This window comes from Myripristis murdjan, chromosome 10 (genome assembly GCF_902150065.1).
Source record: "Myripristis murdjan chromosome 10, fMyrMur1.1, whole genome shotgun sequence".
NCBI classification, from domain to species: domain Eukaryota; kingdom Metazoa; phylum Chordata; class Actinopteri; order Holocentriformes; family Holocentridae; genus Myripristis; species Myripristis murdjan.
Genome location: NC_043989.1, coordinates 1,410,342 through 1,434,324, shown reverse-complemented (window position 1 = coordinate 1,434,324; position 23,983 = coordinate 1,410,342). Strand labels below are relative to the sequence as shown.

Here is a 23,983-nt window from a genome sequence, read left to right as displayed (position 1 = left end):
GGGCCGTCCCTGGCATGTGGAAACCCACGTCCAAACTTCCTCAGTCGAGTCCAAACTTTCCTGAGCTCAGGAGGATGAACGGAGAGGCTGGGAGCCGGCAGCTGGATGAGTGAGTAACTAACACAGCAGGCAGATAGAGAGAGAGAGAGAGAGGGGGAGGGAGAGAGAGAGAGAGAGAGAGAGAGAGAGAGAGAGAGAGAGAGAGGGAGAGAGAGGATGATATCTTAATTACAGGGCAGCTATAATTGCCTTCTGACTAGACTGAGGGTTTTCTTCTAGGCATTTCTTTGCAAAAGGAAACTGTTTTTGTCACCAGTTTTGTTGTGGTGTTCTGCTTTGTGGGAAGACGTTGTATATTTTTTCTGCTGCCCAACTGGATTTTTTTTTGTTTTTTGTTTACTCTGTCATACTACTGCCAGAGGTTATTGCTGGAGAGCGTCCATGATTGAAATTTCATTTTAATATTATGTGATTTTTTTAGTTTAGTTTTTTTATTCCTCACTTATGAAAATGCTCATTAGTGTTTGTAGATTATACACAGACTAAATATTTTCAAATATATTTCAGTAGAATAGACTTTTTCCAGCTGCTAGTTGCACATATTTGTTACAGAATATTTTAGTTTGCTTTTCTTAAAACTTTCAGTGAGTGGGTTGTAGAAATGTTTAGGCATCAGTGAGGTGATTAGTAATATCTCACGTCATTATGCTGCTGGCTCTGCTTCTGGTTCTGAGTTTTGGTTCGGAGGCTCGCTCCTCCGACCCAAAACCAATAACTATCCAGTACCGGGTTTGGGAGGAGCAGCCGGCGGGAACTCAGGTCGGCCGTCTGGTGGACGACCTCCGGCAGAGAGATGAAGGTGGATCCCTGGAGGATTTCCAGGTTGTGGAGCACGGCCAAGCCCTTCCCTTCTCTGTCAGCGCTCGGGACGGAGCTGTCTCCACCCTGGGCCAGCTGGACAGGGAGGAACTGTGCCGTGGGGCAGACCTGTGCGAGCTGGCCTTCAGCGTCCTCTACAGGAAAGGTGGTGCGATGAACTTCCTGCGGGTTCGTGTGGAGGTGATGGACCTGAACGACCACAGTCCCAGCTTCCCCAGCGCTGTGCAAGAAGTGGAGATCTCAGAGACTGCCAGCCTCAGGATGAGAATCCCGCTGGACCGAGCGGTCGATCCTGATGCTGGGCCCAACAGCCTCCAGACCTACTCGCTGTCTGTCAACCAGCACTTCGCCCTGGATGTGAAGGTTGCTCCAGGCGGGACCAAGCAGGCAGAGCTGGTGGTGATCAAGGAACTGGACAGGGAGGTTCAGGCCTCCTTTGACCTCACCCTGCTGGCCTGGGATAAAGGGAACCCCCCCAGGTCTGGAAGCACATTAGTCCGTGTTAATATTCTGGACTCCAATGATAACAGTCCGACTTTTGAGGACAGCACCCCCACTGTGGAGCTAACAGAGGATACAGCCCGCGGGACTATTGTCATCAACCTTAAGGCCACTGATCCAGACCAGGGGCTCAATGGCGAAGTGGAGTATTCACTGAGTAAACATGCTCCTCCAGAGGTCCAGAAGATCTTCACTGTGGATACACAAACTGGAGCGGTGACTCTGAAAGGACCTCTGGATTATGAAGCTAAACACTCGTACGAAGTGGACATACAGGCCCGAGATCGCGGACCCAATTCGATTCCCTCGCACTGTAAGCTACATGTCAAGCTGAAGGATGTTAATGACAACGCCCCGAGGATACACATCACCTGGACTCCACCTGAATCACCTGTCGCCACGGTGTTGGAAGGCGCACCAGAGGACACATTCCTCGCCTTGGTGATGGTGTCTGATGCAGATTCAGGAGACAACGGTAGAGTGAAAGCTCACATCCAGCAAGGATCTGGCCCTTTCCGCCTGAAAAGAATCCACGGTGACAACTACATGATCGTAACCAACGGCAGCCTGGATCGAGAGAGGATCATGCAGTATAACATCACGCTTCTCGCCCAGGATTACGGAGATCCCCCGCTCTCCTGTGTCAGACACCTAACTGTCCATGTTCTGGATGAGAACGACAATGCGCCTGTGTTCTCTAAGCCTCACTACAAGGCTTCATTCGATGAGAACAATGTGGCAGGCTACCAGGCTCTCAAGGTGGAAGCCCATGACATTGACCTGGAGCTCAGTGGAAGAGTTTCCTACACCATACAAGAGTCCAATGACCTGGAGACAGCCACAGCCTCTTTCGCCATCCACCCAACCAGCGGTGTGGTCAGCGTCCGGCGACCTCTGGACTACGAGGAATCTCGCAGCTACTCTTTCGTCGTGGAAGCCATTGACCAGGGTTTCCCGCCTCTCACCAGCACTGCCACCGTTCAGATCGATGTCCAAGATGTGAACGACAACTACCCAGTCATCAAGGAGCCAAAACCCAGGAAAGGAGTGGCATCTTTAAGCGTACCGGTCAACGCAGACAAGGGTGAGATTGTGACTGAACTGGGGAATGAGATGGATGAGGGCTCCACCTCTTCGCCGATGGACCACCTGGTCAGAGAGGGAATTGTGGGATTCCTGGCTTCAACCATAAAGGCTGAAGATCCAGACTCTGGTTTAAATGGACAGGTCACCTACCTCATCACTGATGGAAACCCATATGGGCTGTTCTGGTTGGATCACACCACCGGCCAGCTGTTTGTGAACACCACCAATGCCACTGAGCTCATAGGAAAGACCTTCAAGGTGGACATTGCTGTATCAGACATGGGAACGCCAAGCCTGGTAACCAAGGCGACACTGGAGGTGACTTTTATCAACCTGAAGGACCATCTGAAGAACTCATCACCCGGCAACCGCGGACAGCTCAGCTTCACCATGATGATGGCGATTTGCCTGGGCGCCACCTGCCTCCTGTTACTGCTGACCATCGCCTTGGTGACCACGTTCTGTCGCCCTGAGAAACGGGACAACCGAGCCTACAACTGCAGACAGGCGGAGTCGACCTACACCCGCCACCCGCGGCGCCCACAGAAGAACATCAGGAAGTCAGATATCCAGCTCATTCCCGTCATCAGGGGGCGCAAGGAGGAGCCCCCAGAGGATGAGTGTGAGGCCCAGCCACTGGCTCCGCCTCCCATGATGTCAGAGGATCAACACACCGAGAGACAATACAGCGTGGCGCCATCAGTCATGAACACAAGCTTCCATTCCCAGGGCTACCCGGAGGGGGACGCCACTCTTCCCATGTCGCACTGCAGAACTCTCCGGAAACCTGGAAGCATTGAAATTGACGGGACTTTGCCGCGGACGCCGGCCACGCCGTACCGCACCCTTCGTAAAACCAGGAACCCTTCATCATCGTCTTCGCTGTCACACTCCAGCACTCTGAAGCGCCACGGCAACAGGCCTGAGGCCGAGGAGGTCGATCCGCCATGTTCGGCCTCGCAGGCGACGCTCAGGCGACCGAAGACCTCGGAGGGAAGATGCCGGCAGGAGGCCGAGCACCGACAGATGCTGAGGAACCTGGTCCGACTCTCCATGGCGGCTTTCGGAGAAAACGCCATCGAGCTTTCCTCCGCTTCCCCAGAGGTGCAGGTGAGACACAATATCTTACTTTTCTTCTTCATTCTCATTTACAATTAAAACAACAGGTCAGTTCTTTTAAATCTAAATTCTATTTCTACTTCTGAACATCGCATCTAAACCCAGAGGAATTTCAACAAGTGCTTTAATTCAGCGTTAAATCAAAATTGACTTTTTGGTCATCTAGCCCAGTGAAATATCCTCATTGCTAATCCACAATACTGTATTTGTATCTCTCCATTCACTTCCACAGCAAAACAGCTCCCAAAATAACACTTTCAGCACAGAAACACCAACAAACTCAGTCATCACAATATAAAAAAACAGCAAATCCCAGTAGCCATTTTTTTTTTCTTTTTTGTAATTAGAATTGTCTGTGAAAGTAGACCTTTCATTAGGTCATTTCTTCCTAGTGCAAGGTTACTATATGAAAGTTTACCTGCTGGATCCACTTTCCAGTTAAAACATTAAAATAACAAGAAAGGAGCCATTTAATTTCCTCAAAAATGGGTACTGGGAGTTGTTGTTTTTTTTAATATTAGGAAAATATTTCTCTTTGCTTGAGTTTCACTACCATGCTGACTCATATTACTGCCAGGGAACTAGATGACCAAAAACCTTTATCTCTCCATTCACTTCCAGTGCAAAACAGCTCCCAAAACAACACTTTGAGCACAGAAACCAACACCAACCAAGAGGATTATTACAGTATAAAAAACAACAAGTCCTGATACCCATTTCTTTCATATAATTACAATTATTTGGGACAATTACCCCTACTATCAGGTTGTTTCATTTCAATTTGCTTTAAATTGAGTCTCTTGGTTAAGGTTTTATGATAAATCTAAAATGAAGTCATGTAGAAAGCAAGGCTACCCCCTCCCCTTCTTCTCTGTACATTTTCCCAGCAGCCTCTCTGCTGTATGACTTACCCAGACAGCCGGAGGCGAGCGCTGACGGATGATGGTGAAGCCAGAGCAGTGAGTTTATTCAGGTGCTCATGTGTCACAGACAGTAATCCTTACCGCTCCCCCTCCGAGGAACTCTGACAGTCCTTTTGACTCAATATCATATATCAGATTCATATTGAAACCGTGTGGGGTGGGTGGGGGTGGGTCGGGGGGTTTGTGGGGGTCGCTGATTTTCCAGGGAGAACCGGCGAGCCGCTCTTATCCCGTGTCGGGGGGAGGCCAGCCAAAGTAAGCTGTGATGTGTTTGTAGTGTAAGCTAACACCGCTCTGACATGTAAGCGCCGCACACCGTCACTTACAAATGACCCCAATCACTTTTACTGAGCCGGCAGCAGGGAGGGAAAACCAGCCGGGCTGCTTCCACATCCCAGATAATCCAGGACAGCCCAGTCGTAAGGGAGTCTGTTAGTTATGGATAATTACACAGATTAACAAGTCACGGAGTCTCATCCTCAGTGTTCAAATCTGGATTTTTTTTTCTCCTCAAAGAAGGTAAAACATCTGAAAGTGGGATGAGGCAGTGATTCAAGAAAATTCTGGAAACAAGTCGATTAGCAGTGGAAACAAGTGGGATTATCTCATCCCACTGGAGGAGTTTTTTTTTTTTTTTTTTTTTTTAAATCTTGTTGGAGAAAAACAAGATTTGAACACTGAAGATGAGACTGAATGACTCTCCTTAACCTTAACAATGAGACAAAAAGATGTTTAAAAAAGCCCCACGTAGTGTATTATTGGTATTTCTAACTTAATAACAATCCTCTCATAGCTTCAGAGTTCATTAAAATCCATCATAGACAGTTAATAAACAAGTTCACTGAATAAAACTCTCTCAAATACAGTCAGCTTTTATTGTGAAATTTGGAAGAAGTAGAAGCAACAAAGTAGAAGCAGGTTCCTCTTCTCATCTTTGCTGACTGAGCTTTTATTGTGAAAGGCTCCACAGTCTGTCAGTGATCATCTGTTCTCTGTAAAATTCATTTAAATTCATTCAATTCAATTCATTCAAATGAAGAAAAAGTAAAAGTACACCTAAATCGACTCATTTGCAGTAACATGAGGAAATGTAATCAGTCACTTCCACATCTGATTATTGACGGTAACGTCCTTACACTCTAATCTCTAATCTGATTGGTTGCTGCGTGCAGTTTTAATTGATTTTAAAGTAATTAGTGTGAAAGTTCAGTGTTACTCTGCATCTGGCAGCTCAGACATGTGAGCGAGCTGTGAGACTTGTAGAAAGGCCGCGCTGCCGACGCCCAGCAGACAGAACAAAGAGCTTGGCCAGGTTTTCGTGCCTCACGTGAATCCCGTTAAGAGGACCAGGAAGAGGCCGCTTTTTTACCCACAATCCCCCTCCCCGGCGGCCCAGTTGGCACTTTGGCTTTTTCAGACGTTTTTCTGTCTCTCTCCCTGGAGGTCGCAGAGGAAGAGGCCTGCATGCCTGACGGGGAATTTTACTGCTCACCTCCTCCCTTCAGTGACCCCCGACACACACACACACACACACACACACACACACACACTAACACACACACACCGCCCTCACCTCGTCCATATTTCAGAGTCCATCCTGGAAGGAAACCGGTTGCAGAAGAATAGGCTTTTACGTAGAGGCCATTTCCTGTCCCCGCAGGAGCATTGATGTGCATAAACACACACACACACACACACACACACTCACACACACACAGGTCAAAACACACATGCACACACACACTTGAACACTTATAAACACACAAATGCCGCACTCTACACAAAGGAATTCATCCACATAGGCACACATAAATGAAGACATGTGAGCACATAAACACACACACACACACGCACACACACGCACACACACTTCAAGGACACATACCATGAACACACGTTAATGTATGCACAAATAGCAAATGATATACAACACACAGTCACGAACACATTAAAAAAATACACAAAAACTGTACTAACACAGAGCCAAAACACACACACACACACACACACACACTGTCAGTCTGTCTCACACACACAAATACACACACACACACACATACACACACACTGTCAGTCTGTCTCAAACACACAAATACACACACACACACACACACACACCTCGGTGTGTTTCCTCCCTGGTGAGCAGGCTGTGTTTCCGCTGTAGAACAAAGCTGTCAGCAGAAAGAGCTGAGCAGTGAGACTGACGCAGCCGGCCTGTTCTCACACACACACACACACACACACACACACACACACACACACACACACACACACACACACATTGTGTTTATTCACTCTCTACCTGAGCATCTGTCTAAACTCACCCACACACACACACACACACACACACACAGTCTGCTCAGGATAAACACGTTACAGTAAAAATGTCCAGATCCTGTGGTGAAACGTTTAAAGGGACAGTTCACGTAGTTTCTGTCTGCTGCTCTGTGTGGGTGTGACTCATCCACCGAGCCTGGTTTCTATCCTGCCTCCAAAATGACGGCACTACTTTCTGCCTTGGCACTGCCACTGAATTTTAAAGTTTTTTCTCATAGGTTTGTGAGTTTTTTTCTCACAAATTTAACTCTTTAATCTCAGAGTTTTTTTTTTTTTTTACCTCCCCTTTCTCAGCTCCAAATGTTTTTTTCTGTCTCTGCGGTGGTCGTAGTATCTGAAGCTCATGCACCAAACCTGGTGGAGGTGTTACACTCACATGCAGCAGCAGATAAACTATCACTTTAACAATAAACCTGATCCTGCTCTTGCTCCTGATCCTGATCCTGATCCAGAGCCTGATCCAGATTCAGATCCAGATTCAGATCCAGAGCCTGATCCAGTCAGAGAGTCAGTCAGATTCTCTCTCTTTGTGTTTTCCTGAGTTTCTGCAGCAGCAGATTCTCCGTCTCATCCTGCTGCTGCTGCTGCTCTTTGGCGCAGACACGACCCTGCAGGGAGGGACTTCTGAGGCCAACACAAACTGAAGCAGATAAATAGAATTAAAACGTCTGTTTTCTTGAGTGATTTTAAAAGTCTGACAACAGTGGTTTGTACAGGAAGTGGTTCATGTTGGAAGCCGAGAGATTTCAGTTCCAGAAATAAAACAGCAGGCTGAGCTCTGTTATGAAATAAAAAACACACAGCAGCATAAACCATAGGTGCTCTGAGGGAGACATCAGTCAGCTAATCACTTCATCAAAATGTAACAGGGATAAAAGTGATGAAAAGCCAAAGACTGCAAAGATCTTTTTTTTTGTGAGGTTTAGGATGAGATTTTTATAATGCTACCAACTGGCAGCCTGATCGATCAGTTGGTCAATCAATCAATCAATCAATCAACCAATCAGTCAGTCAGTCAGTCAGTCAGTCAGTCAGTCAGTCAGTCAGTCAGTCAGTCAGTCATGGTAGAGAGAGGGCTCTGCATTCTGAATGTCTGATGTTTGTATTATTGATTGTATCTCTCTAACCGCTCTTTTCCCTCCTCCTCCTTCTCTTCTGCTCCTCCTCCTCCTCCCTCTCCTCCTCCTCCCTCTCCTCCTCCTCCTCCTCCTCCCTCTCCTCCTCCTCCTCCTCCTCCTCCTCCCCCTCCCCCTCCCTCTCCTCCGCCTCCTCCTCCTCCTCCCTCTCCTCCTCCTCCTTCTCCTCCCTCTCTTCCCTCCTCCTCCTCCCTCCCCTCCCCCTCCCTCTCCTCCCTCTCCTCCCCCTCCCTCTCCTCCTCTTCCTCCTCCTCCCCCTCCCTCTCCTCCTCCTCCCTCTCCTCCTCTTCCTCCTCCTCCCCCTCCCTCTCCTCCTCCTCCTCCTCCTCCTCCTCCTCCTGCAGCAGATCTCCCAGCTCCTCTCTCTCCTGCGTCAGGGTCAGCTGCAGCCGAGGCCAAACTTCCGCGGGAACAAATATTCTCATCGGACCGGCAGGTCTGCAACACACAAACCACATCTGAGACCGAAAACCACGAACCAGACCAGACCGAACTAGACCAGACTGGACCAGACTAAACCAGACCGAACCAGACCAGACCAGACTGGACCAGACCAGACTGAACCAGACCAGACTCAACCAGACCAGATCAGACTCAACCAGACTCAACCAGACCAGACCAGACCGATGCAGACCAAACAAACCCAGACCAGACTGAACCAGACCAGACCAGACTGAACCAGACCAGACCAGACCAGACCGAACCAGACTCAACCAGACTGAACCAGACCAGACCGAACCAGACCAGACCAGACCGAACCAGACTGAACCGGACCAGACTGAACCAGACTGAACCAGACCAGACTGAACCAGACTCAACCAGACTGAACCACACCAGACCAGACCAGACTGAACCAGACTGAACCGGACCAGACTGAACCAGACTGAACCGGACCAGACCAGACTGAACCAGACTGAACCAGACCAGACTGAACCAGACCAGACCAGACTGAAGCAGACTGAACCGGACCAGACTGAACCAGACTGAACCGGACCAGACCAGACTGAACCAGACTGAACCAGACCAGACTGAACCAGACCAGACCAGACTGAAGCAGACTGAACCGGACCAGACTGAACCAGACCAGACTGAACCAGACTGAACCAGACCAGACTGAACCGGACCAGACTGAAGTGGACCAGACTGAAGCAGACTGAACCGGACCAGACTGAGCCAGTGTTGTAAATGTTGTAAAGTGCCTTTTATTATTTTTCAAGTTCTGTAAACAAAAATCAACATAAACGTCAACAAATCAGCTGTAAGCATCCAGGCTGCTGACAGGAAACGCTCCAAAACCTCACAGCGGCCGGCCGCTCGCTCGGAAACTCGAGGGAGGGGAGGGGGGGAGCGGCCGGGCTGCAGCAGGTGATCATCAGGACTCTCCCGTTGGAAATAAACGGGGGAGCCGCGACTAAAAAAAGACTGAAACCCTAAAAAAAGAAAAGCAGAACGTCGTCCGTTTCCCCCGTTTTCCCTCTGATCTCCTCCCAGAACACAGGTGCTTTGTTTTAGAGCCAGTTGGCTGCTGGTATCAGACACACACACACACACACACACGCGCACACACACACACACACACACACACACACACGTGCGCACACACACACACACACACACACACACACACACGCACACACACACATCACGCTCTCTGATCAAACCAGGCTGCCTCTGATAGCGAGGCTTCAAAGGGAAATGCCCCCCGTTTAAAGAGCTCACAGATGTTCTTCTTGCGTCCCGGGACGGTTCAGAGACCGGAGAGTTAAAGCTCCGTCCCAGCGATGTTCAAGGTTCGACCTGTTTACTGAAAACTCTTCTCATTTTACACGTCAACAAACCATTTAACAAGTGGTGCCGAGGTTGCACGCGGAAACGCCGGGCCGGTGTTTTCAGATTTACACGCCTTTCGGAAAAGCTTCGTTTTTGTGAGCGGAAAAGTGAAACGGAGAAAAGAAAGATGTGTTCTCACATGTCGCCGAGTGTTGACAGCAGCAGGACAGACAGCCTGGCTTATCAGGGCCATGTAGGGAGGAAAAACATAAGAATAACCAAGATTAAAGTTGTAAATCTACAAGAAAAAAACTCAGATATTCTCTGAGATTAAAGTGGCAAATTCACCAGAAAAAAACTTACAAATTTATGAGAAAAATTTTTTTTTGGGGATTATAAAGTCCCAATTTTGCTATAAAAAAACCTCAGAAATTCTGAGATTAAACTCATAAATTTATGAGAAAACTACTTGAATAGTCACTGAGATTAAAGTAGTAAATTATGAGAAAATTGCTTGAATATTCTCTGAGATTAAAGTCGTAAATTTAGAGTATTTTTTCTTCTGCTCTGAGATTTAATAAGAAGGAAATCCTGATGATTTTAGCCCAGAATCACAATAAATTTACCACTTTAACTTTAACTGAGTTTTTTTTTCTCCGAATATAATCTCATCCCCCCCCTTCCCTGGCTCCATAATTTCTTTTTTTCATACAACTGCCAGTCGTACTGCATGGATAGTAATGACAACAGGACGAAAATAGAATTCCAGTGGACTTTAATCCTTTATATTTGGTGGCATTGCCCTTTAGACAGCGACGGTGTGGTGTCACAAACAGGAAATAAACCAAAACCCTCACACCGAAGGAAGTGTGGCTCACAACCCGCAAGGTGTGTGTGTGTGTGTGTGTGTGTGTGTGTGAGTGAGTGTGTGTGTGTGAGTGTGTGTGTGTGTGTGTGTGTGTGTGCAGGCAGGTCAGAGCAGCTCCATCTCAGTGATTCAGACCCTGACAGGAAGCAGGGGCCGCGGCGTCACCACGGCGATGAGATTAGATCTGACATCACCTCAACAGCTTGTTACAGGCGGTGCACTGTTTCAGCACGAGCACACACACACACACACACACACACACACACACACACACACCTTTGAGGATATGAGTCTTTATATCTCACCACCTATGAGGAGGTCCCACATTAATTCCAAACACTTTTGCCTTAAAAGACGATTCCTGCTTAATTTATTAATTAAGTTTAAGTTTAATTCATTTAAGTTTCATCTTCTGTGTTCAAATCTTGCTTTTCTTCAAACAAAGTCAATAATCTGCAAGTGGGATGAGATAATCCCACTTCTTTCCAACACAGATTTTCAGGAATGTTTCTGGGAACAAGAGTAAATCTGCTCATTTTGTTGAATCAAGAGAGAGCATCTCTAAATGAGCCAAAAGGGAAATAAATCACTTCAGTTAGATCAAAAGTCACTTTATTCAAAAACTCTTGAAACAACTTGCACTGGCAATAAGTGGACTCACCTCACACTGTAAAAAATCTTCAATTCAAGTCTAAATGTGTAGAAACGAGGCAGAATGAGGCAGATCAGCCTCTGGGACCAAGGAAATGACACTTGATTCAAGAAAAAAGTTGATTAGTGTTGGAATCAAGTGGGATTATCTCATCCCACTGGCAGATTATTGATCTCGATTTGAAGGGAAAACAGTGAGGATGAATCTGAGGGACTTGTTAAGGTGGATTTTTTTTTTTTTTTTTTTGCAGTGCTCCTCAGTGGCAGCTTGTTTCACTTGTTTTGGGAAAGATAAGATTGAAACTTGTTAAGATCGACGTGACTCACTCACCGTCTTTATCTACCTCACCGACTGACGGGCACTTCCTGCCTCCGCCCGCCTGCAGGCACATACTCTGATAAAGGTTCAGAGGTGTGTCTTTGTGTGTGTGTGTGTGTGTGTGTGTGTGTGTGTGGCGTCACTTGAACCCTCAGGCATTTAAAGGCATTCATTTTATCACCAAACGTCTCTGGCCTCGTATCTTCAGATTTACGACGTGTTCAGTCTTGTGTTTATCTGCATTTGACCCTCGTTGCTCTGTGATGATCTGTGTGACCGACCGACTGATTAAACGTGTTTTAGAAATAAATTCAACCCGACTGGAACAATCTTCAGCCCCAGAGGGACGCCAGGTAGAGGGTTAGGATGAAGTCAGCCTACTCCAACATTTTGGCAAAATCCCCTTTTCTGGACTTCCCCAGACTGAGACCAGATGTTGGACATCATTTCCACCTCTGTACCTCCAGTGGTTCAGTTCCTATGGGTAGCATTTCCTGTTAGCTTAGCATAAAGACTTGAAGTCTATGGGAGTTGTTAGCTCGGCTTCGTCAAAGTGAAAAAATAAACCGTACAGCGGCTCTGAAGTGTCTGTTCACACAGTGGATCATGTGGAGGTGAAATATACATCTTTTCAAAAAACTGCAGTGGTTTGAAGAGAAGTCAGATGGTGGCGCTGTAGCCTCTGAACACATTTCTCCCACCGTCTGTGGCAGTGATCCTCACATCACTGAATGTAGAGGAAGATCCACCACTAATTAACTTCTCCTCAAACCACTGGAGTTTGTTTTTTTAATTCCAAGACGTGGATTTCAGATCCACATGCTGCCCTGTGTGACTCAGACAGTTTCAGAGCTGCTGAAAGGTTTGTTTTTTCACTTTGACTGAGCCAGGCTTACGACCCCCACAGACTTTATGCTAAGCTAACAGGAAATGCTACCCATAGGGACTGAACAGAGGTGAAAATGGTATCAAACATCTTGTCTCAGTTTGGGTAAGGCAGAAAAAGGTTATTTAGCCCAAAACACTGGAGTATTCCTTGGGAGATGCCATGAAAGTTATGGAGGAGTTCCTCAGGGAACCTTCTGCGGTCCCCTTAAGTTCCACTTTGAAAGGTTCCTCAGATTACTACAAATAGTGTATTCCTGGATTTTGTGGTGTTTTGATATTCTTACAAAGACAAGATGTGCAAATTCAAATTCAAAATGTAAATCAAATTGCCTCTGATACTTTGCTCCTATTTCAATTTTTTTTTGAGTTAAACATCTTCATCTTTTTGTTTTTTTTTGTTTTTTTAAAATAATTTTTACTGGAAAGAGGTGTCACTCTGACACGGTCTCACAGTGTGTGTGTGTGTGTGTGTGTGTGTGTGTGTGTGTGTGTGTGCGCTCAGATATGCAGGGCAGGACTGCACCGACTGGCAGAGCACCAAGGACAGCGGCCACGGCGAGAGCGAGGCCGGCGACGTGGACTGGGAACCAGGAAGAGACTCGCCTATCGACCCCCAGCTGGAGGAGGGGCTTCACAACCTGCTGAACAACGCTGGTACGTACACACACACACACACACACACACACACACACACACACTCCAAACTTATCCCAGTGTTTCCCCACTTCAACATTTTTATTGACATTCAGAAAAATCAGAACGTAAAATGTGCACCGGAAACATGTAAAACTTCTGTCTAATTAAAAATACAGCACATACAGCACAGTACACAACCTAAAATTAATCAGTAATAAAATCATCAATAATTTGCATTAGTTTAGCAGAAAGCAGTATGAACATAAGTGTTTCCAGCCTGGATTTAAGGGATTAAGGGCACGTTTCTCAGATCCTCAGTGTCATGACTGAACGCCGCCTCGCCATGTTCTGCTTTGGGAGGAGTCAGTAGACCCGTCCTGCAGAACCCGAGACGCCTTCAGGGTTCAAAACAGTCAGAGATGTTTTGGGCCCTAAACTGTTCGGCGATTAAAACCGAGCCATGATATTTTAAAATCAGTTGTGCGACTCACAGGAAGCCAGCGTAGGGATCTGAGAGTGTGAGTGTGATATGCTCAGTTTTTTTTTTTTAAATTCCAGTTAAATCTCTGTCAGCTGTGCTCTGGACTACAACAACATTATGAGTCACACAACACAGAATCAAACTGATTTTTTGGTTAAGGCAGCCGCTTTATAATGTTCTGCTTCTGCAGCGAACAAAGTCATCAACATTCAGAAACCACACAGCTGATGATCGGCTGTGAAGAAGGTCTGAAGGCTCTGAAAGTTCATTTTCATATAGTAGTGGAATGAAGCTGGAGGAGAGGGAGGAGGAGTGATGTGGCAGCTCTGAAACCCCACTGCTCGCTCTGGGAGGAGAGCAGAGGAACGTTCTGGAGAGGAAACTCTGAACATGCAGGAGCTCTGGTGTCTTTTAAAGTGTGTGTGTGTGTGTGTGTGTGTGTGTGTGTGTGTGTGTGTGTCAGGGTCAGACAGTTTAACAGTGTGTGTTGTTGTTCCTGCTGAAACTGGCTGTGTGTTGGATGTAAACTGTGACCTTCTGTTGAAACCCAGCTGAATGTAAACTGTGCCGCTGCGTTTAGCTCGGCCTCCTGCTGACAGCCTGTTTGATCCTGATCGCTGACAATAGACTCACAGCGACAACAGGAAGAGAGCAGGAAACAACACATTCATTTCCTCTGACACTGAGCTGAAACCCTGTCCGGACAGAAGTCCTGCTCCACCTGCAGGAGCGTCTCTGAGCTCCATCCTGAACCCAGAGGCTTTAATGTGGAGTTGGTCCTTTGCAGCAGAACAGCTTCCACTCTTCTGGGAGGCTTTCTGCCAGATGTTGGAGTGTGTCTGTGGGAGTTTCTTCCAGATGTTGGAGTGTCTGTGGGAGTTTGTGCCAGATGGTGGAGTGTCTGTGGGAGTTTCTTCCAGATGTTGGAGTGTCTGTGGGAGTTTGTGCCAGATGTTGGAGTGTCTGTGGGAGTTTGTGCCAGATGTTGGAGTGTGTCTGTGGGAGTTTCTTCCAGATGTTGGAGTGTCTGTGGGAGTTTCTTCCAGATGTTGGAGTGTCTGTGGGAGTTTCTTCCAGATGGTGGAGTGTCTGTGGGAGTTTCTTCCAGATGTTGGAGTGTCTGTGGGAGTTTCTTCCAGATGGTGGAGTGTCTGTGGGAGTTTCTTCCAGATGTTGGAGTGTCTGTGGGAGTTTGTGCCAGATGTTGGAGTGTCTGTGGGAGTTTCTTCCAGATGTTGGAGTGTCTGTGGGAGTTTGTGCCAGATGTTGGAGTGTGTCTGTGGGAGTTTGTGCCAGATGTTGGAGTGTTTGTGGGAGTTTCTGCCAGATGTTGGAGTGTGTCTGTGGGAGTTTGTGCCAGATGTTGGAGTGTCTGTGGGAGTTTCTACCAGATGTTGGAGTGTGTGTGTGGGAGTTTGTGCCAGATGTTGGAGTGTGTCTGTGGGAGTTTGTGCCAGATGTTGGAGTGTGTGTGTGGGAGTTTGTGCCAGATGTTGGAGTGTGTGTGTGGGAGTTTGTGCCAGATGTTGGAGTGTGTCTGTGGGAGTTTTGAGCCTCTGTGAGCTCAGACTCTGATGTTGGACCAGAGGGCCCGGCTCCCAGTCTCCGTTCTAGTTGATCCAAAGGTGTTGGATGGGGTTGAGGTCGGGGCTCTGTGCGGGCCGCTCAACTTCTTCCACCCCAAACTCAGCTGGCCACGCCTTCATGGAGCTGCTCTGTGCACTGGGGCTCAGTCATGCTGGGACAGGAAAGGGCCTTCCTTCCCCAAACTGGTCCCACAGAGCTGGAAGCAGAGAATTGTCCAAAATGTGTCGGTGAGCTGAAGCGTTCAGATTTCCCTTCAGTGGAGCTGAGGGGCCGAGGCCGAGCCCAGAAACACCAGCCCACAGCGTGACCCCTCCTCCAGCAAACTGCACAGTCGGCACAATGCGCTCAGGCAGGGAACGTTCTCCTGGAGGCGGGGAACGTTCTCCTGGAGGCAGGGAACATTCTCCTGGAGGCGGGGAACGTTCTCCTGGAGGCGGGGAACGCTCTCCTGGAGGCGGGGAACGTTCTCCTGGAGGCGGGGAACGTTCTCCTGGAGGCGGGGAACGCTCTCCTGGAGGCGGGGAACGTTCTCCTGGAGGCAGGGAACATTCTCCTGGAGGCGGGGAACGCTCTCCTGGAGGCGGGGAACGCTCTCCTGGAGGCGGGGAACGTTCTCCTGGAGGCGGGGAACGTTCTCCTGGAGGCGGGGAACGCTCTCCTGGAGGCGGGGAACGTTCTCCTGGAGGCAGGGAACGTTCTCCTGGCGTTCCCCAAACCCAGACTCGTCCATCAGACCGCCACATAGAGACGCCTGATTGGTTGCTCTGCAGAACACGTTTCCTCCGCTCCAGAGTCCGGCGGCGGCGGCGGCGTGCTTCAGTGTTTCCAACATTTAGACGGTCAGAAACACCAAAACCATAAAGCTGTGTGTGTGTGTGTGTGTGTGTGTGTGTGTGTGTGTGTGTGTGTGTGTGTGAAATCTGAGTTGAGGGAACGTCTCGTTAGATCAGGACCCCGGCCAGAGCCGTGCTGATCAATAACACAATCAATATGTAATCAATCAACACGCATCATATCATCAGATCAACCCGGAGCCGATCACTTTAACACAAACAGGTGATATCAGTTTCAGATCAATAACATGAAAACATCTGATCCTGCTGGTTTACTGTGTGTGTGTGTGTGTGTGTGTGTGTGTGTGTGTGTGTGTGTGTGTTTTCCTGGCATTGTGCTGCTCGCAGCCCCAGGCGAGCTGAGGGGCTTTACGTCCTCGTGGTCGAGTGAGCTTCACTTAAAGATGAGAGAGAGAGAGAGAGACAATAACAGGCTGGAGACAAAGAGAGAAAGAGTGTGTGTGTGTGTGTGTGTGTGTTTGTGTGTGTGAGTATGTGTTTGTGTGTGTGTGAGTGTGTGTTTGTGTGTGTGTGTGTCATGCTTGACTCACTGCTACCCTGCAGGCTCTATTATCAGTGTAACTCACACAGGAGTACTGTGACAGGTGTGTGTGTGTGTGTGTGTGTGTGTGTGTGTGTGTGTGTGTGTGTGTGTGTGTGTGTGTGCATGTGTGCGTGCATGTGTGTGTGCCAGCGGCAACACATTCCTTTCACTCTGTTTTCTCTGAGTTATAACTCCCCTGTAACTGCATCTTAGAGGCTGTGATGAATCACTCACTCACACACACACACACACACACACACACACACCTGGTTCTTTGTTCAGTTTGAAGATGATATTGTGAGTGTTGAAGGCCGTGTGTGTGTGTGTGTGTGTGTGTGTGTGTGTGAGCTCACCTGTCAATCAAACAGTGTGGGCGGGTTCAGAAACAAGGAGATTTCTTGCACTCTAATCACTTTTTGATCTTTTATATGAAAACTCTGGTTCTTCAGAGGTTCCTCAAAACGCTCTGTGGTTCTACAGAGAACCATCAGCAGCTGAAGAACCTCTTTATTTAGGGGCTGCTTCTCCACACACTCTCTGTGGTTCTTTAAAGTGCTAAAGGTTCTTCATGTTTATTGGAGTTATTTGGTGGCAGCAGCAGCTAACAATTCTTTTCCTTGTGGATTAATGTGCAGATTATTTCCTCAGTGAATGGATTAATGTCTCGCTCTATAAACCATCAGAGAACATTTTTAATAGCTCGTCTGGAACCCAGTGAAGGAACAAGGAACGTGGAGAACCGGCCAACAACATGTTCATGCTGGTTTTCAACCTGATACACAATCATCTGATTTAAAACACTCAGGGAGGCTTTTATTCTGAAAAACCACTAAAGAACCATTTAAACAAGGTTCTTTACTGAACCAGCTGGATCCACAAAGAACTTGAAAACTAAAAACTAAAAGATGTTGTTTTTAATGAACCTGTTTTTGGCCGGATTAGAAGAACCTGAGGTGAAGCAGTGAATCTTCTCGTCCTGCAGGATTTTAAAAAGTGAGGAGCTTCAGCTCAAACAGTCTAACGGACTGCAGGGTCACCCCGACACAGAGAGACTAACGAGGGTTTTTGTTTTGAGGGTGTGTGAGCGGCATTTCGACTGTTTTTCTGCTCGACCGCGGCCTGTTAACCCTTTCCAACCCACAGCAGACCGGCCGGATGTCTGTCACACACACGGGACAGGAGGCAACGAGCTACTTCACAAGACATGACACAAAAATTTTTATAAAATTTGTAAAAATGTACAAGAAACTGTTCTGGAAATTAATGGAAAAAAATATATAGAAGACAGAAACAAAAAAAAAAGAAAAAAAAAGAATGAAAATGACCTGAAAATGGAAAAAAAGGAAAAAAATATAACAAAGCAAAATGTCCCAAAAGCTATATTTATAATTATTAAAGATAAAGCTGTTTATTTATACATTTAAAATGATGTTGAAGGAGAAGAATATTTTCTCTGGCAAATTTTCAGGTCTTGTTTTTTTATGCTTAATTTCTGTTCATTTGAGCTTTTTTTTGTTTTGTTTTGTTTGTTTTTCCTCTAATTTTCACACCATTTTCTTTTAACTTTTTATTGATTTCTGGTCATTTCTCATTAAGTTGCTTGTTGCCTTTTTTCTCATGTGTTTGTGGCAGGTGGGCAGTGGACTGTAGGTGGCGCTCTCTTCCTTGTTCTGCTCATACGAACCACCCACTTCTTCTATTGTTTAGTCCAAACAAAGTGGAAATGTAGAGCACACACACACACACACACACACACACACACACACACACACACACACACACAGGATATTTATAGATATTAATCAGCATGGAAACGCCTCATTAGGACTGTAATTCCTCTCTGGAATAATTAATCCCATTAATCTGATCAATCAAATAATCCTGATAATCAAAGTCCAGCTCAGACCCAGAATGTCGGTCTGTGGCTCCAACCCACATCAAACACCGCGCTGCTGTGTGTGTGTGTGTGTGTGTGTGTGTCTGTGTGTCTGTGTGTGTGTCTGTGTGTGTGTGTGTGTCTGTGTGTGTGTGTGTGTGTGTGTGTGTCTGTGTGTGTGTGTGTGTGTGTGTGTGTCTGTGTGTGTGTCTGTGTGTGTGTGTGTGTGTGTCTGTGTGTGTGTGTGTGTGTGTGTGTGTGTGTGTGTGTGTGTGTGTGTGTCTGTATGTCTGTGTGTGTGGAGGGTCTCTCATGTTTTTTCTTCCTGCAGCAGCAGCTCTCATTATGTTTCCAGCACAGCCAGGCCTGGCTTTTAACTGTGTGTGTGTGTGTGTGTGTGTGTGTGTGCACACGTGTCTGCTTGTGTGTGTGTGTGTGTGTGTGTGTGTGTGTGCATGCAGATGTTGCACTGCTGTTGCACGTCTCTTTTGTAGTCCAGTACAAAGCCTGAGAGGCACTGAGATGCTGAAAGGAGAAGAGGAGTCACTCCTCACAGATCTGACGGGTGTGAACTCCTCAGCCTAACGAGCTAACGAGCTAACGAGCTAACGAGCTAACAGGCTGACTCTGTTGGTTCAGAGTTAAAGGTGCAGTTCACCTTTTAAATGAAAATGTTGTGATTATTGACCAGCGGAGTGATCGCTCTGCTTCATATCTGTGGACGCTGCGTTTGTTTGTGTTTGTTTGTCACCGTGGTTACCTTAAACCTTAAACTCACTAGCATCAGCTATCTTAGCATCACAGGAGCTGACACTGAGCTTAAGGTTTCCTGTTCTAGTCTGCAAACAAATACATATTTTAATATATGTTTTGTTATTATTTTGTTATATTTTATATTAATTTAAAGCTGAATATAATATCCTGGGCAGGGGCTGCAGGCGAAAATGAGCTTGTTTTAGTGAACTTGAGTGATTCTATGTGTGTGTGTTGGAGTGTGTGTGTTAGTCTGTGTGTGTGTGTGTTTTTTTGATGTGCAGGCATGTTGCAGGGTTCAAAGCCTCCTCAGTCAGTTGATGGCACAGATTTGAGTTTGGGCCGCTCGCTGCCACACTGAGCCCAGACGTGTGTGTGTGTGTGTGTGTGTGTGTGTGTGTGTGTGTGTGTGTGTGTGTGTGTGTGTGTCTGACGCCCTGCATCTGGCTGTGATTAGATGAAAGAGACCGCAGGCTGAGCCGAGTGAAGCTCTTCCAGCCAAAAAAAAAGTCTAATTAGCCGAAGCCGAGCAGCTCCAAACATCCAGGAGCTCCTCAGCCTGCGCCTCTCTCCTGGACCCTCGCAGGTTAATCTCAGATCTAAAACTCAGAGATTAATCTCAGAGATTAATCTCAGAAATCAAACTCAGAAATTAAACTCATACATTAAAGTCATGAACTAAAGTCATAAATTCTCTCCTGACTTTATTTCCCGTCACGTTCAGCTCCTCCTCAGATTGTAGATGAAAGTTTGAAACCCATGAACACATGTACGGGCTTTTATTTTGATGTTTCATTTAATCCTCTGCGCAAATTCTCTCTTATTTTTTAAATTAAAAAAATCGCCGATGAAAGTAGAATTTTCATGTTGGAAATTGCAGATTTCTTGTCTAAAAAAATATAAATAATGATTAAAAAAAGAAAACCCACAACAGTCAACATGAAGGTGGCCACACTTTTCTATTTTTCTTACTTTTGTCCTCTAAAATTATTTATTTATTCATAGACACAGATATATATTTATCTGTTTTTAGGGTTATGGTTGGGATTTTTTTTTTCCAGTTTCTATTTATTTGCTGAGTTTTCTTCCTGGTCACACAGCCAGGAAAAACAACAGGAGCAGGATGGAGCTGAGAAAACACGAGCGTGAATCGCAGCTCGACCACAACAAACAAAAACCAACAACTTAAAAAGAGAGTAAAAATACAATACAAAAAAAAAAAAAAAAAAAAACAGAAAAAATAATTCAGTTTGCAGTAAATGTGAGTGGCAGCGCACGGCGGTCTGCCTGTTTGTTTGGGAAACCACAGAAGAAGAGACACAAGTGACTCATCGCCTCTGTTGTGTGTTTTTTTTTTTTTTTCTCCGTGAAATCCTGCGGACACACCCGGCGTTTACGTCTCACAGAAATGTCTGGAATGTGAGGGGGCGAGGAGGTGGGGGGAGGCGGGAGGAGGTGGGCGGCGGCGGTGGCGGTCTACGTGACGCTGAGCGTGGCGGCGCAGGACGGCGAGGATGACAGGACGTGCAGGAAACGCCTGTTGATGAAAACACGGCGTCCGTTTCCTCCTCCTGCTCCTCCAGGCCGAGGCGGCCGAGGGGATTACAGATTACACCTCGGCTCTTAATCTGCTCCGTATCGCTTTCCGTTAGCCCCTATTTCTGGAAATCCCGGGAAGTCTGAGACGTGAACTGCAGGCCGGGAAAGTCGCACCGCGTCACGTTTCAGTGAAGCAGCAGAATCTGTTTCCCGACGCCTCCGCTGCGTTTCTCCCGGAGCCAGAATCCCTGTTCACCTCCTCGGAGGGATTCACAAAGTTCACAGCAGAATAACAGGATGAAAGCTGCGGATTTAACCATCGTACAAAAAAACCCCAAGAAATATTAAGAAAGACGACAGAGAGAGGAGACTGAAAACAACAGAGCAGGTTCTCCTCATGGAATTAGTTTTGGAAAATCCCGGAATTTAGACGAGTCACCGTCGAAAAGTCCTGGAAAAAAAAAATAAAATCAAAACAAATAATAAAATAAAATGACCTGAAACAAATTCCCAGTTTTTGATCATTTTCTAATAATTCTCTCTCTCTTTCTCTCTCTCTCTCTCTCTCTCGCTCAGACGATGTCTTCTCGGAGGTCGATGACCCCGCCTGGATGGCCAGACTCTCCCTCCCCCTCGCCGGTGATTACCATGACAACGTGTTTGTCCCCAACGGGCCTCCGTCCCCCGAAGCTGAGCTCCGCCCCCAAGACGCCCTGGACTCCGCCTCCTTCTCCACCTTCGGTAAAATCAAAATGTTTTACTGAAACAGAAGCAGAAACACTGCTGTGAAAATCTACTAAACTAAAACTACAAAACCACAGTCCTGAGGTGATTAGTTGGTTTATTTATGATTTATTGGAAACGGCTCTGCGGTGAAAGCATCACCGTGTTTGCAGCAGATGCTTGTTTGCGAGACCCATTCCTGGAAGGGCTTTTGTAAAAATAAAAGATTAAAACATCAAATGAAAAAAAAATTCAAAAAGAATAGAAGGTAAACTGAAAACAGCAAGTTACATCAATTATAACTTTGATAAGTTACTGTTTTAGTCATTTATTAATTAAAAATGCTAAATATCTGCCAAATATCCAGCTTTACCAAGATGCTATATTGTTGCACTTTTCTTGGGTTATTTTTGGACAGTGAATATACATCTTTAAAGGGAAGGAGAAAGTGATTCATCCTAAATAAGTAAATAAATAAATGAAGATGACTAGTTTAGTTTCACCCCTAAAAGTTCATTTCAGATGCTGAGTAAAAGCCACTGAGTCATTAATAATTTGAACCTGAATGTTGTGAACAGCAGACTGTACTTATATTCTGTAATTCTATCATTATTATTATTATGTGAGTAGTTTTCGTTACCAGCGGCCCACTGAGGTTTTGGTTTGTGGAAATGGCAGCAGAGTGACGCCTCTCTCCTCTCAGGTAAAACCCCGGAGAAGGACGGCGCTCTGGGCGGCGCCCTGCTGTCCGAGGTCAGCACGCTGTTCGAGATGCTGATGACGCAGAAGGCCGACGCCCAGCCCGGCCCGCACCCCGAGGTGCTGTACCGCCTCTCTGCCGCGTACCGCCGCTCGCTGGGGCTCGACGCCGCCAACGCCGCGCCCGCCGCCAACGCTGCAGCCAGGAATTCTGGGAACGCAGAGAAGAGGTCAGGTCTGGCTCCGCCCTCTGGACTTTACCACTAGACGAGCACTGGAAGAGACTGGCAGCAGATACGGACGTTTGCTGAGATTTCTGAGGCATTAAAGCGATAAAACGCAAAATTTAAGTGACTGCAACTGTAAATAAAGACGCTGCAAATCTGTTTTATAGACGCAAAATTATAATTCACAGAGTTACAAACGGATGCTGTCATTTTCAACACTTTCAGCAGCGACGGACGCACGGTTACACAACATACAGCCAGCTGTGCAGAATGTGTTTAATAAAAAAAAAAAAAAAAAAAAAAAAATGTTGAAAAATGTCCAAACCAGACGTATGATGTGCTGAAAATGACAAATCCTGTAAAAAAAAAAATAAAAAAAAATTAAGGTGCTGCATGTTGTATTTTACCATCAGTCCATCCCGAGCACATTCATGTAAAGGCAGCAGTATGACAGGATGTAAACCTTTTCCACAGTTTGCCAGCAGGGGGCGTCAGTCAAGAAAACTGGGAGGGAATATTCTGAGAAAAAAAACCCCCATAATTTCTGAGATTAAATTTGTAAATTTACAAGAAAAAAAATCACAAATTTATGAGAAAAACGTCAGAAATTCAGAGATTAAAGTTGTAAATGTATGAGAAAAAAATGTGAAAATTCTGAGATTAAAGAAGTTGCGAATTTATGAGAAAAACAAACAAACAAACAAAAAAAAAAACAGTGAAAGTCGTTGTTCTGTGGGATTCAGTCAGAAGGAAATCCTGCTGGTTTACGTCGATTCAGCAGGACTGTCGTGTTTTCAGGACTTTTTTCAAACTGAAACGCTCCCTCCTCCTCCTCCTCCTCCTCCGCCTCCTCCTCCTCCGCCGCCAGGGAAAATAGTCCCCAAGGAAACATTTTGCTTTCCACAGCCAATTATCAGCTGTGTGGTTTCTGAGTGTTGAGGACTTTGTTCGCCACACAAGCAGAACATTAGAAGGCAGCTGCTTCAACCACAAACTCACATTTTGACTCAGTTTTGTGAAATCTGTAGTTCCCCTGCAGGATCTGATGAATGGAAAAGCTGGAGGAGTTGTAGTAAACAGACCAAACATTCAAAACACTGGGATGAGATCTGTGTGTGTGTGTGTGTGTGTGTGTGTGTCAGCAGAAAGTGACCCGGCCGGGCGGAAACGTCCCTTTGTCTCTTTGTCTTTCCTCAAGACAAAACAACAACAGGCCGATCGCTCTTCCTGCTCAGAGACGAGTGGCGCTCTGCTCACAATAGACCAGCTTCGTCTGAACTTCCTCCGCTCGCCGCCGCCGTGAAAACCTCTGAATGTTGAGTTTACACAGCGACGCTTTTACTCTGACGACTTTTACTCTGACACGAGCAAACTGATGAAGGTTATAAAGATACAAGTTTGTTTTTCAGGGCAAAATAATCTGTGGTTTGAAAATAATCTGTGGTTTGAAAATAATCTGTCTGATGAATTACAGATGAAAAGAATGTTTTGTGAGAAAACAACAACCTGTGTCTCTCACCATTTGCTCTCACGTGGTTTTTGTGGTAAATTATTGCTTTACCTTTTGTTACCCGGAGAATTGTGTTTTTTTTTTTTTTTTTTCGAAGC

General features: G+C 46.4%; 1 protein-coding gene across 2 annotated transcripts; it reads left to right on the top strand.

The window, feature by feature from the left end:
- The first annotated feature begins 580 nt into the window (after positions 1 to 580).
- pcdh12 (protocadherin 12) lies at positions 581 to 22,975 on the top strand. 2 transcript variants are annotated; one of them, XM_030062843.1, is made up of 5 exons: positions 581 to 3,576; positions 8,329 to 8,417; positions 12,980 to 13,131; positions 21,303 to 21,467; positions 22,153 to 22,975. In XM_030062843.1, the coding sequence occupies exons 1-5, from the start codon at positions 706 to 708 to the stop codon at positions 22,413 to 22,415; spliced, it is 3,540 nt and encodes a 1,179-aa protein (XP_029918703.1). In that variant the 5' UTR covers positions 581 to 705; the 3' UTR covers positions 22,416 to 22,975. The 2 variants fall into 2 exon arrangements, with proteins under 2 accessions (XP_029918703.1, XP_029918702.1); XM_030062842.1 differs by having other exon boundaries at positions 8,326 to 8,417.
- The last annotated feature ends 1,008 nt before the right edge of the window (positions 22,976 to 23,983 follow it).

Bases quoted from the DNA above. Each gene is read 5' to 3' on its own strand.
- pcdh12 (XM_030062842.1), top strand. From the start codon at position 706: ATGCTGCTGGCTCTGCTTCTGGTTCTGAGTTTTGGTTCGGAGGCTCGC. The intron at 3,577-8,325 runs GTGAGACACAAT...CTCCTCCTGCAG, and splicing joins CCGCTTCCCCAGAGGTGCAG to CAGATCTCCCAGCTCCTCTC. The intron at 21,468-22,152 runs GTAAAATCAAAA...CTCTCCTCTCAG, and splicing joins CGCCTCCTTCTCCACCTTCG to GTAAAACCCCGGAGAAGGAC.